Source organism: Scyliorhinus torazame, chromosome 2 (genome assembly GCF_047496885.1).
Source record: "Scyliorhinus torazame isolate Kashiwa2021f chromosome 2, sScyTor2.1, whole genome shotgun sequence".
NCBI classification, from domain to species: domain Eukaryota; kingdom Metazoa; phylum Chordata; class Chondrichthyes; order Carcharhiniformes; family Scyliorhinidae; genus Scyliorhinus; species Scyliorhinus torazame.
The window spans coordinates 62740516-62756905 of NC_092708.1; the positions used below are offsets into that span (position 1 = coordinate 62740516).

At 49.1% G+C, this 16390-nt stretch overlaps 1 protein-coding gene across 1 annotated transcript in view; it reads left to right on the top strand.

The window, feature by feature from the left end:
• Positions 1–16390, top strand: part of LOC140406652 (low-density lipoprotein receptor-related protein 1-like) — a 1475832-nt gene that overhangs the window by 1188519 nt on the left and 270923 nt on the right. Inside the window, exons 57-59 of the mRNA XM_072494659.1 lie at positions 6594–6687; positions 7260–7376; positions 7489–7608. Of these exons, the coding sequence (XP_072350760.1) occupies positions 6594–6687; positions 7260–7376; positions 7489–7608 (331 nt within the window). The remainder of the gene's footprint in view (positions 1–6593; positions 6688–7259; positions 7377–7488; positions 7609–16390) is intronic.

The window sequence follows — 16390 nt, forward strand, 5'->3', positions numbered from 1 at the left end:
ACCCAGGTGGCACTGCCAGGGTGCCAGAGCCCAGGTGGCATCAGTGCCAAGGTGCCACCCGGCCCAGAGACCGACCACCTGGGGGCCTCCAAACACCTGGTAGATCCTCCCAGTGCCGTTCCGCCAGATCCCCTTTTGTGGGAACAAGTGCTGAATAGCGCACCGCCGGGGTCTCCTGGGTGAGGCCGATAGTTGCCGGGTGGCCATTCAATTTGGTGACAGCATAGCTACTTAAGCTTTCAAGCTCTTTCAGTTATGCTTATCTGGAACCCGGTGGGATCCAGATCGAGGGGTGTTGCAAGATCTTGCCTCATTAGATCTTGCGAGATGTAACGACTGTCGGGAATCCCGAGAAAGGCCTCTCCTGGGACCTACCGACCACGTCCCAGCCCAACGGGATGCAGCCGGTAAATCATACCCATTGTCACTATAAGAGCGGTTCAGAGGTTGTGGATTCTACAATAGAAGTAGAAAACGCTGAAAAGACTCAGCAATCTGGCCGGATCTGCGGGAAAAGAAACAATTAACATTTGAGTCTATAAAGATACATATGGACTGCAAACATTAACTCTGTTTCTCTCTCCACAGATGTTGCCAGGCCTGCTGAGTTTTGCAGCATTTCCTGTTTTTATTTCAGATTTCCAGCATCCGCAGTATTGGCTTTTAAGGTTCCAGATAGGGGCTTGATGTTCAGATTGGAAAGGTTCACCTCTGGCAATTTAACATTCAGATCAGAGGATTTCCAAGATCATTTCTTAGGTTGTGTTAATGTTTTAATGAACATGAGTGTAAGACAAGAGTGGACATTTTAATTATTTTCTGAATCCTCAGTTAGGGAGAAGAAATGTCACCCAATCTGCTTATTGCTGATTTCCACCCAGTATTTATTTTGTGGACATTTAATGAGAACTGAATTGGGACTTGGCCTGATGATCTCCACTTCTAATTGGCCTTCCAACACACAGATTAAGAATACCCAGTAGGCTGAAACGGCATACATGGAACACTCAAGAAGCCATGAGCATAAGACCATAAGGCCACTCGGCCCATCAAGTCTGCTCTGCCATTCAATCTTGGCTGATATTTTTCTCATCCCCATTCTCCTGCCTTTTCCCCATAACCCCTGATCCCCTTATTAATCAAAAACCTATCTATCTCTGTCTTAAAGACACTCACTGACTTGGCCTGCACAGCCTTCTGCAGCAAAGAGTTCCACAGATTCGCCACCCTCTGGCAAAGAAATTCCTCCTCTAATAAAAATCGCTTATTATCACAAGTAGGCTTCAATGAAGTTACTGTGAAAAGCCCCCAGTCGCCACATTCCGGCGCCTGTTCAGGGAGGCCGGTACGGGAATTGAACCCGTGCTGCTGGCTTTGTTCTGCATTACAAGCCAGCTGTTTAGCCCACTGTGCTAAACCAGCCCAGTCCTCATCTCTGTTTTAAAGGATTATCCCTTGTCTGAGGCTGTGTCCTCGGGTTCCAGTTTTTTTTACTCGTGAAAACATTCTCTCCATGTCCACTCCATCCAGGGGTCTCAGAATCATGCAAGTTTCAATCAGTTCTCTCCTCATCCGTCTAAACTCCGAGTACAGACCCAGAGTCCTGAACCTCTCAATATATGACAAGCTCTTCATTCCAAGGACCACTCTTGTGAACCTCCTTGAACGCTTTCCAAGGTCACCACATTCTTCCTTAGATGCTGGGCCCAAAACTGCTCACAATACCCCAAATGGGTTCTGACCAGAGCCTTGTACAGCCTCAGAAGGCTGGATCGCAAACATGCCCCCCTAGCAACCCCTCTACCTCAACCAGCGCCCGGGACCCTGCCAGACGCAACCCCAGATACGTAAACAGCGTCCTTGTCCCCGCCAGTGCCCTGGACCCCGCCAGACGCAACCACATACCTTCCACAAGAGCTGACATCTGCCATCGGATCCCAGGATCATCCAGCAGCAGCCGCCGACTGAGGAAGCGAGGGAAACGCAGTGGTCTGCAGGTTAGACTGAAGCAACGCGGTTTCAAGATCCCTCTCCCCAGCATACTCCTGCCAAACGTCCAAGCGATCGAAAACAAGCTGGATGAACTTAACGCCAGACTTACCTCTCAGAGGAAAGTAAGAGACTGCTGTGTGCTCTGTTTCACAGAGACATGGCTCACCCCCGCCTCACCGGACTGTGCCATACAACTTGAAGGCTTCTCAATTCACCGGGCGGACCGCACGGCATCATCAGGCAAAGCGAAGGGTGGAGGGGTTTGCCTCCTCATCAACTCCTCCTGGTGCTTGGATGTGGCGACTCTGGCGACCTACTGCTCCCAGACCTGGAATACCTGACCGTGAAGTGCCGCCCATATTATCTTCCACGTGTGTTCACTTCAGCCATTATCACAGCTGTCTACATCCCACCCCAGGCAGAAGTGAGGAAGGCGCTGGACGAACTATACACAGTAATGAACAACTACGAAACAGAACACCCGGAGGCCTTGTTCATCGTGGCCGGAGACTTCAACAAGGCCAACCTCAAGAGTGTACTGCCAAAATTCCACAAGCACATCTCCTGTCCCACCAGGGGCGACAACACTCTTGACCACTGCTACTCAAAAATCAAGGGCGCCTACCGTTCCATCCCCCGACCGCACTTTGGGAAATCAGACCATAAGACGGTGCTCCTTCTCCCGGCATACAAGCAGAAACTCAAGCGGGAGAATCCAGCTAAGAAGGTTGTGCAGTGCTGGTCCGAGGAGACAGAAGAGCACTTACATGACTGCTTAAAGACAGTGGACTGGTCCATATTTAAGAACTCAGCGACCAACTTAAATGAGTATGCCACCACCGTCACAGACTTCATCAGCAAATGTGTGGACGACTGCGTGCCAAAGAAAGCAGTACGTGCGTTCTCCAACCGGAAACCATGGCTCAATCGCGAGATTGACTCCCTACTGAAGGACAGATCTGAGGCTTTCAAGGCAGACAACCCTGACCTATACAAGAAATCCAGGTACGACCTCCGCAAAGCCATCCGAGATGCCAAGAGAGAATATCAAACCAAGCTAGAGTCACAGACAGACTCTCGGCGGTTGTGGCAAGGACTAAACAACATAATGGGCTACAAAGCGAAGCCGAACAGTATATCTGGCAGCAGCGCACCCCTCCCCGATGAACTCAATGCATTCTATGCTCGGTTCGAGCAGGTAACCAACAATCCGCTGTCGAGTGCCCCAGCAGCCCATAATTCATCACAGCTTCCGAAGTCAGATTGGCCTTCCTGAAAGTGAACCCTCGGAAGGCGACGGGCCCGGATGGGATCCCTGGTCATGCACTCAGAGTCTGCGCGGACCAGCTGGCAGAGGTATTCGCGGACATCTTTAACCTGTCCCTACTCCACTCCGAGGTCCCCATCTGCTTCAAGAAGACCACCATCATACCGGTACCAAAGAAGAACCAGGCAACGTGCCTCAATGACTATCGACCAGTGGCCCTGACTTCAGTCGTAATGAAGTGCTTGGAGAGGTTGATCATGAAGCGCATCACCTCCATACTCCCAGAACGCCTTGATCCACTGCAATTCGCATACCGCTGCAACCGGTCCACATCAGACACCATTGCCCTGGCCCTACACTCATCCCTAGAGCATCTCAAAAACAAGGACTCCTACATTAGATTCCTATTTATTGACTACAGCTCCGCCTTCAACACCATAATCCCAGCCAAGCTCATATCAAAGCTCCAAAACCTAGGACTTGGCTCCCCACTCTGCAACTGGATCCTCGATTTTCTGACCAACAGACCACAATCAGTAAGAATGAACAACAACACCTCCTCCACAATAGTTCTCAACACCGGCACCCCGCAAGGCTGCGTACTTAGCCCCTTACTCTACTTCCTGTACACACACGACTGCGTGGCAAAACTTGGTTCCAACTCCATCTACAAGTTTGCTGACGATACGACCATAGTGGGCCGGATCTCGAATAACGACGAGTCCGAATACAGGAGGGAGATAGAGAATCTAGCGGAGTGGTGTAGCGACAACAATCTCTCCCTCAATGCCAGCAAAACTAAAGAGCTGGTAATTGACTTCAGGAAGCAAAGTACTGTACACACCCCTGTCAGCATCAACGGGGCCGAGGTGGAGATGGTTAGCAGTTTCAAATTCCTAGGGGTGCACATCTCCAAAAATCTGTCCTGGTCCACCCACGTCGACGCTACTACCAAGAAAGCACAACAGCGCCTGTACTTCCTCAGGAAACTAAGGAAATTCGGCATGTCCACATTAACCCTTACCAACTTTTACAGATGCACCATAGAAAGCATCCTATCGGGCTGCATCACAGCCTGGTATGGCAACTGCTCGGCCCAGGACCACAAGAAACTTCAGAGAGTCGTGAACACCACCCAGTCCATCACACGAACCTGCCTCCCATCCATTGACTCCATCCACACCTCCCGCTGCCTGGGGAAAGCGGGCAGCATAATCAAAGATCCCTCCCACCCGGCTTACTCACTCTTCCAACTTCTTCCATCGGGCAGGAGATACAGAAGTCTGAGAACACTCACGAACAGACTCAAAAACAGCTTCTTCCCCACTGTCACCAGACTCCTAAATGACCCTCTTATGGACTGACCTCATTAACACTACACCCTGTATGGTTCATCCGATGCCAGTGCTTATGTAGTTACATTGTATATGCTGGGTTGCCCTATTATGTATTTTCTTTTATTCCCTTTTCTTCTCATGTACTTAATGATCTGTTGAGCTGCTCGCAGAAAAATACTTTTCACTGTACCTGGGTACACGTGACAATAAACAAATCCAATCCAATCCAATCCAGAAGTAACTCCCTGGTCTTGTATTCTAGCGCTCTTGACATGAATGCTAACATTGCATTTGCCTTCCTAACTGCCGATGTTAACCTTAAAAGACTCAGGAACAAGGACTCCCAAGTCCCTTTGTGCTTCTGATTTCCTGAGCGTTTCCCCATTTCGAAAATAGCCTATCCCTCTATTCCTCCTTCCAAAGTGCATAAACACGCACCTTTCCACAGTATTCCATCTGCCACTTCTTTGCCTACTCTCCTAGCCTGTCCAAGTCCTACTGCAGTGCACCTGCTTCCTCAATACTACCTGTCCCTCTGCATAATCTTTGTATCATCTGCAAACTAAGCAACAGTGCCTTCAGTTCCTTCTTCCAGGTCATTAATGTATATTGTGGTCCCAACACCGACCCCTGAGGCACATCAATAGTCACTGGCTCCAATCTGGAAAAAAACCTTTATCCCTATTCTCTGCCTTTTGCCAGTCAGCCAATCCTCTATCCATGCCAGGATCTTACCCTGAACACCATGGCTCTTAACTTATTTAACAGCCTCCTATACAGCACCTCGTCAAAGGCCTTCTGGAAATTTAAATTGATCACGTCCACTGGTTCTCCTTATCTAAATTCCTTGTTACCCCCTCAAAAAATTCTAACAGATTTGTCAGACATGACCTCTCCTTGAAGCCATGCTGACTCAGTTCTATTTTATTATGCGCTTTCAAGTACTCTGCAATCTCATCTTTAATAATGGACTCAAAAATCTTACCAATGACCAGATTCAGGCTATAATTTCCCATCATCTGCTTGTCTCCCATCTTAAACATTAGCCATTTTCAAGTCCTCTCGGACCCTTCCTGCCTCCAGTGATTCCTCAAAGATCACCACCAATGCATCCACAATTTCCTCAGCTATCTCCTTTAGAATCCTGGGCACAGTCCATCCGGTCCAGGTGATTTATGCACCTTCAGACCTTTCAGTTTCCCCAGAACCACCTCCTCAGTGATGGCCACTACGTTCATATCTGCCCCAATTCTCCTGGAGTTTTGGTATCCCACTGGTGTCTTCCACCTTGAAGACTGATGCAAAGTAACTATTCAGTTCGTCTGCCATTTCTTTCTTTCCTATTGTTCTCCAGCCACGTTTTCCAGTGGTCCAATGTCTATTTTTGACTCTCTCTTACCTTTTATACATTGAAAAAAACCTCTTCCTATCTTCATTTATATTTCTAGCTAGCTCACATTTCACCTTCTCCCCCCCCCTTATTGCTTTTTAAGTTGTCATCTGCTCGTTTTTAAAGGCTTCCCAATCTGGCTTCCCACTAATCCTCGCGACCTTGTATGCTTTTTCTTTTGCTTCTATGCCGTCCTTGACTTCCCTCGTCAGCCATGGATGCCTCATCCTCCCCTTAGCATTTTTCCTCCTCCTTAGGATGAAGCATAAATCACTGGCAGCATCAGTCACTGTCTTCACAGACAGTAGGCAAGAATAGGGGAAGGAAGCAAAAATCATTTGTTTGTCTCCCCCAAGAACTCTACACCTTGCTGAGACAGCCATTAATCGTTAATAATGCACACTAAAATTTGCAGCATTTTGCATCCTCATCAACAAAGTAACTTTGAGTGAAAACAGCAATAAATACCAAGGCATGTCACTTAAAAATATCATGTTGCATTATTTTTGTCTAGTTATTGCATATGTTCTGCAACATGTGACAATAAAACATATATATTTCACATATAGCCTGATTGTATGGTAAATTTATCATATTGTCTCAACAGTTTGTCTGTAGCAATGACAAATGCATTCCTTTCTGGTGGAAATGTGATACAGAAGATGACTGTGGAGATGGATCGGATGAACCTGAATACTGTCGTGAGTGTTTTTAATCATTTTGTCTCCAATATTTTCTGCTACTCAATCTGTACCATATTGGAAGAATCTCACATAAGACTATTTGCTAATTCTGCACAAGTCATAACGCTCCCAGGAAAGGTGCTGCGTTGTGTTATCCCTGATGTGTACTTTTTACTACCGATGGTGCCAATTATGGTGTGAAAGTGTCCGTACCGTAACATGATTATTAATAAAATGGACAGTAGCAGTTGTAAATGAGAATCTATCACTCCTTTCATGAACCACCTAACACTGGGATTTTTGGCCCCTCCAACCCCCCCTCCCAGCGGCATGTTTTGGGGCCCTGCTGTCGGTCCCGCTGCTGTCACTGGGGTTTTGCATTGTTCGCACCCTCTTCCACTGGGGAAACCACGGTGGAGGGTTGCTGTCGACAGGACCGGAAGCTCCTGCCAGCGGGACCAGCTGGTAAATCCCGTCCTTTGTAATATCAATTAGGTAGATAATAAAAATCTTTTACCACTCATTTGCATGTTTCCCTGAAACATTTATCATAACTTAACTACAGTTCCTCCTATCTTTGAACTCCCCAGCTGAATTTAAATGCCGGCCAGGGCAATTCCAGTGTGGCACCGGAATATGTACAAAACCTGCTTTCATCTGTGATGGTGAGAATGACTGCGGGGATAATTCTGATGAAGCAAACTGTGGTAAGTACTGTAATAGAATTGCTGAGCTTCACATGGAAAAAGTATTCAGCTATCATCCGCATCATTTCAGTTTCGAATATTGAGCATGCTGTGTTTATTCTTATCTCTTTAGAGACACATGTTTGCCTTCCAAGTCAGTTTAAGTGCGCACAGAGGAGGCGATGCATTCCAATCATCTTCAAATGTAATGGTCAAGACAATTGTGGTGATGGAGAAGATGAAAGTGATTGCCGTGAGTTTTACCATTCATAGACTCATAGAGGTTTACAGCACACAGAAGGCCCTTCGGCCCATTACATCTGTGTTGGTCAAAAACAGCCGTCTAACTATTCTCATCCCATTTTCCAGCACTTGGCATCACAAGTGCACGTCTAAATACTTCTTAAATGTTATGAGGGTCTCTGCCTCCACCACCCTTCCAGACTCCCACCACCCTCTGGGTGAAAAGGTTTTTCCTCACAACCCCACTAAATCTCCTGTCCATTACCTTAAATTTATAAACCCTGGGACGAAATTCTCCGGAAACGGCGCGATGTCCGCCGACTGGCGCCCAAAACGGCGCAAATCAGACGGGCATCGCGCCGCCCCAAAGGTGCGGAATCCTCCACATCTTTGGGGGCCGAGCCCCAACCTTGAGGGGCTAGGTCGGCGCCGGACGAATTTCCACCCCGCCAGCTGGCGGAAAAGGCCTTTGGTGCCCCGCCAGCTGGCGCGGAAATGACATCTCTGGGCGGCGCATGCACGGGAGCGTCAGCGGCCGCTGACAACATTCCCGCGCATGCGCAGTGGAGGGAGTCTCTTCTGCCTCCGCCATGGTGGAGACCGTGGCGGAGGCGGAAGGGAAAGAGTGCCCCCACGGCACAGGCCCGCCCGTGGATTGGTGGGCCCCGATCGCGGGCCAGGCCACCGTGGGGGCACCCCCCAGGGCCAGATCAGCCCGCGCCCCCCCCCAGGACCCCAGAGCCTGCCCGCGCCGCCTTGTCCCGCCGGTAAGGTAGGTGGTTTAATTTACGCCGGCGGGACAGGCATTTTAGCGGCGGGACTTCGGCCTATCCGGGCCGGAGAATCGAGCGGGGGTGCCCGCGCACCGCGATTCCCGCCCCTGCCGAATATCCGGTGCCAGAGACTTCGGCAACCGGCGGGGGCGGGATTCCCGCCAGCCCCTGGCGATTCTCCGACCCAGCGGGGGGTCGGAGAATCTCGCCCCTGGTCGTTGATCCCTCCACCAAGGAGAAAAGTTTCTTCCTGTCTACTCTGTCTATGCCCCTCATAATTTTATACATTTCCAACATGGTTCCCCCTCGGTCCCCTCTGCTCCAAGGAAAATAACCCCAGTCTATCCAATTTCTCTTCGTAACTAAAACTCGACAGCCCAGGCAACATCCTGGTAAATCTCCTCTGCACCCTTTCCAGTGTTATCACATCCCTCCTACAATGTGAATTCCAGAACTGCACACAACATTCTAGCTGTGACCCAACCAACGTGTTCTGCCCTTCAGCATAACCTCCCTGCTCTTAAACTCTATGTCTCGGCTAATAAAAGCAAGTATACCGTATGCTTTCTTAACCACTTTATACATTTGCCTTGCTACCTTAACGGACTGGTGTACATACACACCAAGATCCCACTGATCCTTGGCGTTTTCGAAGGTCCTGCTGTTTATCATGAATTCCCTTGCCTTGTTTGTCCTGCCCATGTGCATTACCTCACATTTATCAGGATTGAATTCCATTTTCTACTGATCAGCCCACCTGACCAGCCCGTCCATATCCCCCTGTAATCTGAGGCTATCCTCCTCACTATTTACTACCCCACCAATTTTTGTATCATCCGCGAACCTACTGATCAACCCTCCTGCATTAAAGTCAAAATCATTTATATAAAATACAAACAGCAAGAACCCCAACAATGATCTCTGCGGGACACTACTGAACACAGGCTTCCAGTCAGAAAAGCATCCCTTTGCTTCTTGCCACTCAGCCAAATCTGGATTAAATTTGACAAATTTCCTTGGATCCCATGGACCCTTACCTTCGCTGTCAGTCTCCTCTGTGGGACATTATCAAAAGCCTTGCTGAAGTCCAAGTCGACTACGTCAAATACATTGCACTCATCCAGACACCTGTAACTTCTTCAAAAAATTCAATTAAAATGGTCAAATATGACCTTCCCTTAACAAAACCTTGCTGGCTGTTCTTGTTTAGTCCCTGCCTCTCCAAATGCAGATAAATTCTGACTCTCGGAATTGCTTCCAATACTTTCCCAGCACAGAGGTTCGACTGACTGGCCTGCAGTTTTCTAGTGTATCCATTCCTCCCTGTGGCCAGAAAGAAATTGAAAATTATTGCCAGCACCACTGCTGTGTCCTCGCTTGCCTCACTCAATAGCCTGGGATATTTAATCCTTCCCTGGAGATTTATCTAATTTTAAACCTGCCAGACACTCAGAACCTCCACTCCATGTATGTTAATCGCTTCAATTTTATCACAGTCCTTCTCCCTGATTTTGAGACCCACACCATCCCTCTCATGAGTGAACACCGACACAAAGTATTCATTTAGATCCTACGTTTGTCCTCCGGCTCCATATGCAAATTGCCACTGTGGTCCTTAGTGGGCCCTATTCTTTCCCTAGTTATACAAACAAAGAACAAAGAAAAGTACAGCACAGGAACAGGCCCTACGGCCCTCCAAGCCTGCGCCGACCATGCTGCCGTCAAAACTAAAATCTTCTACACTTCCGGGGTCCGTATCCCTCTATTCCCATCCTATTCATGTATTTGTCAAGATGCCCCTTAAATGTCACTATCGTCCCTGCTTCCACCCCCTCCTCCGGCAGCGAGTTCCAGGCACCCACTACCCTCTGTGTAAAAAACATGCCTCGTACAATTCCTCTAAACCTTGCCCCTCGCACGTTTTGATTTGATTTGATTTGATTTATTATTATTGTCACATGTATCAGTATACAGTGAAAAGTATTGTTTCCTGCATGCTGTACAAACAATGTATACTGTACACAGGGAAGGAAGGAGAGACTGCAGAATATAATGTTACAGTTTTGGCAAGGTGTAGAGAAAAGATCAACTTAATATGAGTTAGGCCCATTCAAAAGTCTGATGGCAGTAGGGAAGAAGCTGTTCTTGAGTCGGTTGGTACGTGACCTCAAACTTTGGTATCTTTTTCCTGACGAAAGATGGTGGAAGAGAGTATGTCCGGGGTGCGTGGGGTCCTTAATTATGCTGGCTGCCTTTCTGAGGAGCGGGAATTATAGATAGAGTCAATGATGGGAGGCTGGTTTGCGTGATGGATTGGGCTACAGTCACAACCTTTTGTAGTTTCCTGCGGTCTTGGGCAGAGCAGGCTCCAAAACAAGCTGTGAGATAACCAGAAAGAATGCTTCCGATGGTGCATCTGTAGAAGATGGTGAGGGTCGTAGCTGACATGCCAAATTTCCTTCGTCTTCTGAGAAAGTAGAGTCGTTGGTGGGCTTTCTTAAGTATAGTGTCAGCATGGAGGGACCAGGACAGGCTGTTGGTGATCTGTACACCTAAAAACTTGAAGTTATTGACCCTTTCTACTTCATTCCCATTGATGTAGACAGGGGCATGTTCTCCACTATGCTTCCTGAAGTCAATGACAATCTCCTTTGTTTTCTTGACATTGAGGGAGAGACCAGTTTACCAGATTCTGTATCTCATTCCTATACTCTGTCTCATCATTAAACCTATGCCCCCTCGTAATTGACCCCTCTACCCTGGGAAAAAGTCTCTAACTATCCACTCTGTCTATGCCCCTCATACTTTTGTAGACCTCTATCAGGTCGCACCTCAACCTCCTTCGTTCCAATGAGAACAAACCAAGTTTATTCAATCTCTCCTATAGCTAATGCCCTCCATACCAGGGGACATCCTGGTAAATCACTTGTGCACCTTCTCTAAAGCCTTCACATCCTTCTGGTAGTGTGGCAACCAGAATTGAACACTCTATTCCAAGTGTGGCCTAACTAAGGTTCTATACAGCTGCAACATGATTTGCCAATTTTTATACTCAATGCCCCGGCCAATGAAGGCAAGCATGCCGTATGCCTTCTTGACTACCTTCTCCACCTGTGTTGCCCCTTTCAGTGACCTGTGGACCTGTACACCTAGATCTCTCTGACTGTCCACACTCTTGAGGGTTCTACCATTCACTGTATATCCCGACCTGTATTAGACCTTCCAAAATGCATTACCTCACATTTGTCCGGATTAAACTCCATCTGCCATCTCTCCGCCCAAGTCTCCAAACAATCTAAATCCTGCTGTATCCTCTGACAGTCCTCATCGCGATTCGCAATTCCACCAACTTTTGTGTCGTCCGCAAACTTACTAATCAGATCAATTACATTTTCCTCCAAATCATTTATGTATACTACAAACAGCAACGGTCCTATCACTGAACCCTGCGGAACACCACCAGTCACAGCTCTCTAATCAGAAAAGCACCCTTCCATTGCTCTCTGCCTTCTATAAAGGGGCAGCACAGTAGCATAGTGGTTAGCACAATTGCTTCACAGCTCCAGGGTCCAAGGTTCGATTCCGGCTTGGGTCATTGTCTGTGCGGAGTCTGCACATTCCCCCCGTGTGTGCGTGGATTTTCTCCGGGTGCTCCGGTTTCCTCCCACAATCCAAAGATGTGCAGGTTAGGTGAATTAGCCATGCTAAATTGCCCTTGGTGTCCAAAATTGCCCTTAGTGTTGGGTGGGGTTGCTGGGTTGTGGGGATAGGGTGGAGGTGTTAACCTTGGGTAGGGTGCTCTTTCCAAGAGCCGGTGCAGACTCGATGGGCCGAATGGCCTCCTTCTGCGCTGTAAATTCTATGTTAATCTATGACACCCATCTTGCCAGCTCACCTCCGATCCCGTGTGACTTCACCTTTTGTACCAGTCTGCCATGAGGGACCTTGTGAAAGGCCTTACTGAAGTCCATACAGACAACATCCACTGCCCTACCTGCATCAATCATCTTTGTGACCTCCTTGAAAAACTCTATCAAGTTAGTGAGACACGACCTTCCCTTCATTTTCAGCGTGCTGCCTCTCGCTAATACGTTCACTTGCTTCCAAATGGGAATAGATCCCTTCTCGAAGAATTCTCTGCAGCAATTTCCCTACCACTGACATAAGGCTCACCGGCCTGTAGTTCCCTGGATTATCCTTGCTCCCCTTCTTAAACAAAGGAACAGCATTGGCTATTCTCCAGTCTTCCGGGACATCACCTGAAGACAGTGAGGATCCAAAAATTTCTGTCAAGGCCTCAGCAATTTCCTCTCTTGCCTCCTTCAGTATTCTTGAGTAGATCACATCAGGCCCTGGGGACTTATCCACTTAATATTTTTCAAGCTGTCCAACACCTCGGGAGAGATTCTCCGACCCCCCGCCGGGTCGGAGCATCGCCGGGGGCTGGCGTGAATCCTGCCCCTGCCGGTTGCCGAATTCTCCAGCACCGGAGATTCGGCGGGGGCGGGAATCGTGCCGCGCCAGCTGGCGGGCCCCCCCTCTGCGATTGTCCGGCCCGAATGGGCCGAAGTCCTGCTGCTAGAATGCCTTTCCCGCCGGTGTGGATTAAACCACCTCTCTTACCGGCGGGACAAGGCGGCACAGGCGGGCTCCGGGGTCCTGGGGGGGGGGCGCCGGGTGATCTGGCCCCGGGGGGTGCCCCCACGGTGGCCTGGCCCGCGATCGGGGCCCACCGATCCACGGGCGGGCCTGTGCCGTGGGGGCACGCTTTTCCTTCCGCCTTCGCCACGGTCTCCACCATGGCAGAGGCGGAAGAGACTCCCTCCACAGCACATGCGCGGGGATGCCGTGAGCGGTCGCTAACGGTCCCACGCATGCGCCGCTCGGAGATGTCATTTCCGCACCAGCTGGCGGGGTACCAAAGGCCTTTTCCGCCAGCTGGCTGGGCGGAAATCAGTCCGGCGCGGGCCTAGCCCCTCAAGGTTAGGGCTCAGCCCCCCAAGATGCGGAGGATTCCGCACCTTTGGGGCGGCGCGATGCCGGACTGATTAGCGCCGTTTTTGGCGCCGGTCGGCGGACATCACGTCGATATTGGAGAATTTCGCCCCTCATCTTTTTGGATCTCGATGTGACCCACCCTTCTTCAGACTCACCATCCCTCCCCTGTCCTTCAGTGGGCCAACCTTTTCCCTGACTATCCACTTGCTTTTTATGTACGTGTAAAAAGCCTTGTGATTTTCCTTAACCTTATTAGCCAATGACTTTACGTGACCCCTTTTAGCCCTCCTGACTCCTTGCTTAAGTTCCTTCCTACTTTCCTTATATTCCACACAGGCTTCGTCTGTTCCCAGCCTTCTAGCCCTGACAAATGTCTCCTTTTTCCAGTGACCATCTCTTGTTATCCAAGGTTCCCAAAATTTTCCATATTTATCCTTCTTCCTCACAGGAACATGCTCGTTCTGAATTCCTTTCAACTGACATTTGAAAGCCTCCCACATGTCAGATGTTGATTTACCCTCAAACATCCGTCCCCAATCTAGGTTCTTCAGTTCCCGCCTAATATTGTTATAATTAGCCTTCCCCCAATTTAGCACATTCACCCGAGGACCACTCTTATCCTTGTCCACCAGCACTTTAAAACTTATTGAATTGTGGTCACTGTTCCCGAAATGCTCGTCTACTGAAACTTCTACCACCTGGCCGGGCTCATTTCACAGGTCCAATACAGCCCCTTCTCCAGTTGGACTATCTACATATTGTTTTAAGAAGCCCTCCTGGACGCTCATTACAAACTCTGCCCCGTCCAAGCCCCTAGCACTAGGTGAGTCCCAGTAAATATTGAGGAAGTTAAAGTCTCCCATCACAACAACCCTGTTGCTTTTACTCCTATCCAAAATCTGTCTACCTATCTGCTCCTCAATCTCCCGCTGGCTGTTGGGAGACCTGTAATAAACCCCCAACATTGTGACTGCACCCTTCTTATTCCTGATCTCTACCCATATAGCCTCGCTGCCCTCTGATGTGTCCTCCCGCAGTACAGCTGTGATATTCTCCCTAACCAGTAGCGCAACTCCTCCACCCCTTTTACATCCCCCTCTATCCCGCCTGAAGCATCTAAATCCTGGAATGTTTAGCTGAAAATCCTGTCCTTCCCTCAACCAGGTCTCTGTAATGGCAACAACATCATAGTTCCAAGTACTAATCCAAGCTCTAAGTTCATCTGCCTTACCTGTTATACTTCTTGCATTAAAACATATGCACTTCAGGCCACAAGTCCCGCTGTTTTCACCAACATCTCCATGTCTGCTCTTCCTCAGAGCCAGACTGACCGTATTTCCTAGTTCTCCCTCAATCTTTTCACCTTCTGACCGATTGCTCCAGTACCCACCCCCCCCGCCATACTAGTTTAAACCCTCCCGTGTGACACTAGCAAACCTCGCGGCCAGGATATTTATGCCTCTCCAGTTTAGATGCAACCCGTCCTTCTTATACAGGTCACACCTGCCCCAGAAGAGCTCCCAGTGGTCCAGATAACTGAAACCCTCCCTCCTACACCAGCTGTTTAGACACGTGTTTAGCTGCTCCATCTTCCTATTTCTAGCCTCACCGGCATGTGGCACAGGGAGTAATCCCGAGTTTACAATCCTAGAGGTCCTGTCTTTTAATTTTCTGCCTAGCTCCCTGAACTCCTGCTGCAGGACCTCATCCCCCTTCCTGCCTATGTCGTTAGTACCAATATGTGCCACGACCTCTGCCTGTGTGTCGTCCCCTTCAGGGTGCCCTCTACCCGTTCTGAGACATCCTGGACCCTGGCACCAGGGAGGCAACATACCATCCTGGAGTCTCTTTCACGTCCACAGAAACACCTATCTGTGCCCCTGACTATAGAGTCCCCTATTACTATTATACTTCTGCGCTTTGACCCTCCCTGCTGAACATCAGAGCTAGCTGTGGTGCCACTGCACTGGCTGCTGCTGTTTTCCCCTGGTGGGCTATTCCCCCCAACAGTATCCAAAGCGGTATACCTGTTTGAGAGGGATACAACCACAGAGGATTCCTGCACTAACTGCCTGCCCCGTCTGGTGGTCACCCATTTCTCTGCCTGCACCTTGGGTGTGACCACATCTATATAACTGCTAGCTATGACACTTTCCGTCACCTGCATGCTCCTAAGTGCATCCAACTGCTGCTCCAACCAAACCACACGGTCAGTGAGGAGCCCCAGTTGGGTGCACTGTTGCTCTTATTAGCCTTAGATTTATTAGCTCTAATTCTGTCACCTTTGCTCACGAGTCGCCAGGTATCTTTCTGATACCGCCACGTGGTTCAAGCTCAAGTAATGATTAATAATGCAGCTCACCGCTTAGTAAAAGTTAAATCAACGATCATTTATTATATACAGCAATAAATACTTATACAATAATCCTACTTCTAGACTATTACCTACCACTAAAGGCCAATGCTTAACTTTGGTGATGGCCCACCAGGTCAGGGAAATGAATGGTCTATCAAATTGGGTCTGGCCTGCGGGATTCAACAAGGCTGGTACGAGTCGATAGTCTGGAACACCTATCTCGTAGCGATCGCTGGAGTAACACTTACTTGTTTCTTCGTCGAAGGGTCTCGAAGGTTGCGAGCAGGAGAAGAAGGGTCGATCTGAACTTGGCCCCTTATTTTTATAGTTCCCAGGGGCTTCCCGCCTCTCGGGGCGGACCTTGACCCTGGTTCCAAGTGATTGGACTTGGTCCCAATCACTGGGTTCGATATGCTCCAATAATGGGGCGATTTCTTGATCGGGGGGTGGCCGTCCACCTTTCTTTGTCTCAGCCACTGCTGGCGCCGAAAAGTCTGGATCGGCTTTATTGTTGCTAATGTGTAGCAATTGTTCCCGGGGATGGCTGCTTAGTATGCAGATGGCTGGGTTGATGTGCTGTTAATGGTTGCAGGTATCGGTCTGGGCCGACTTCCCCAGAGCCGAATACACTGTTTTGCCTGCAGCTGTCTGTTTGAGCCCTGTTG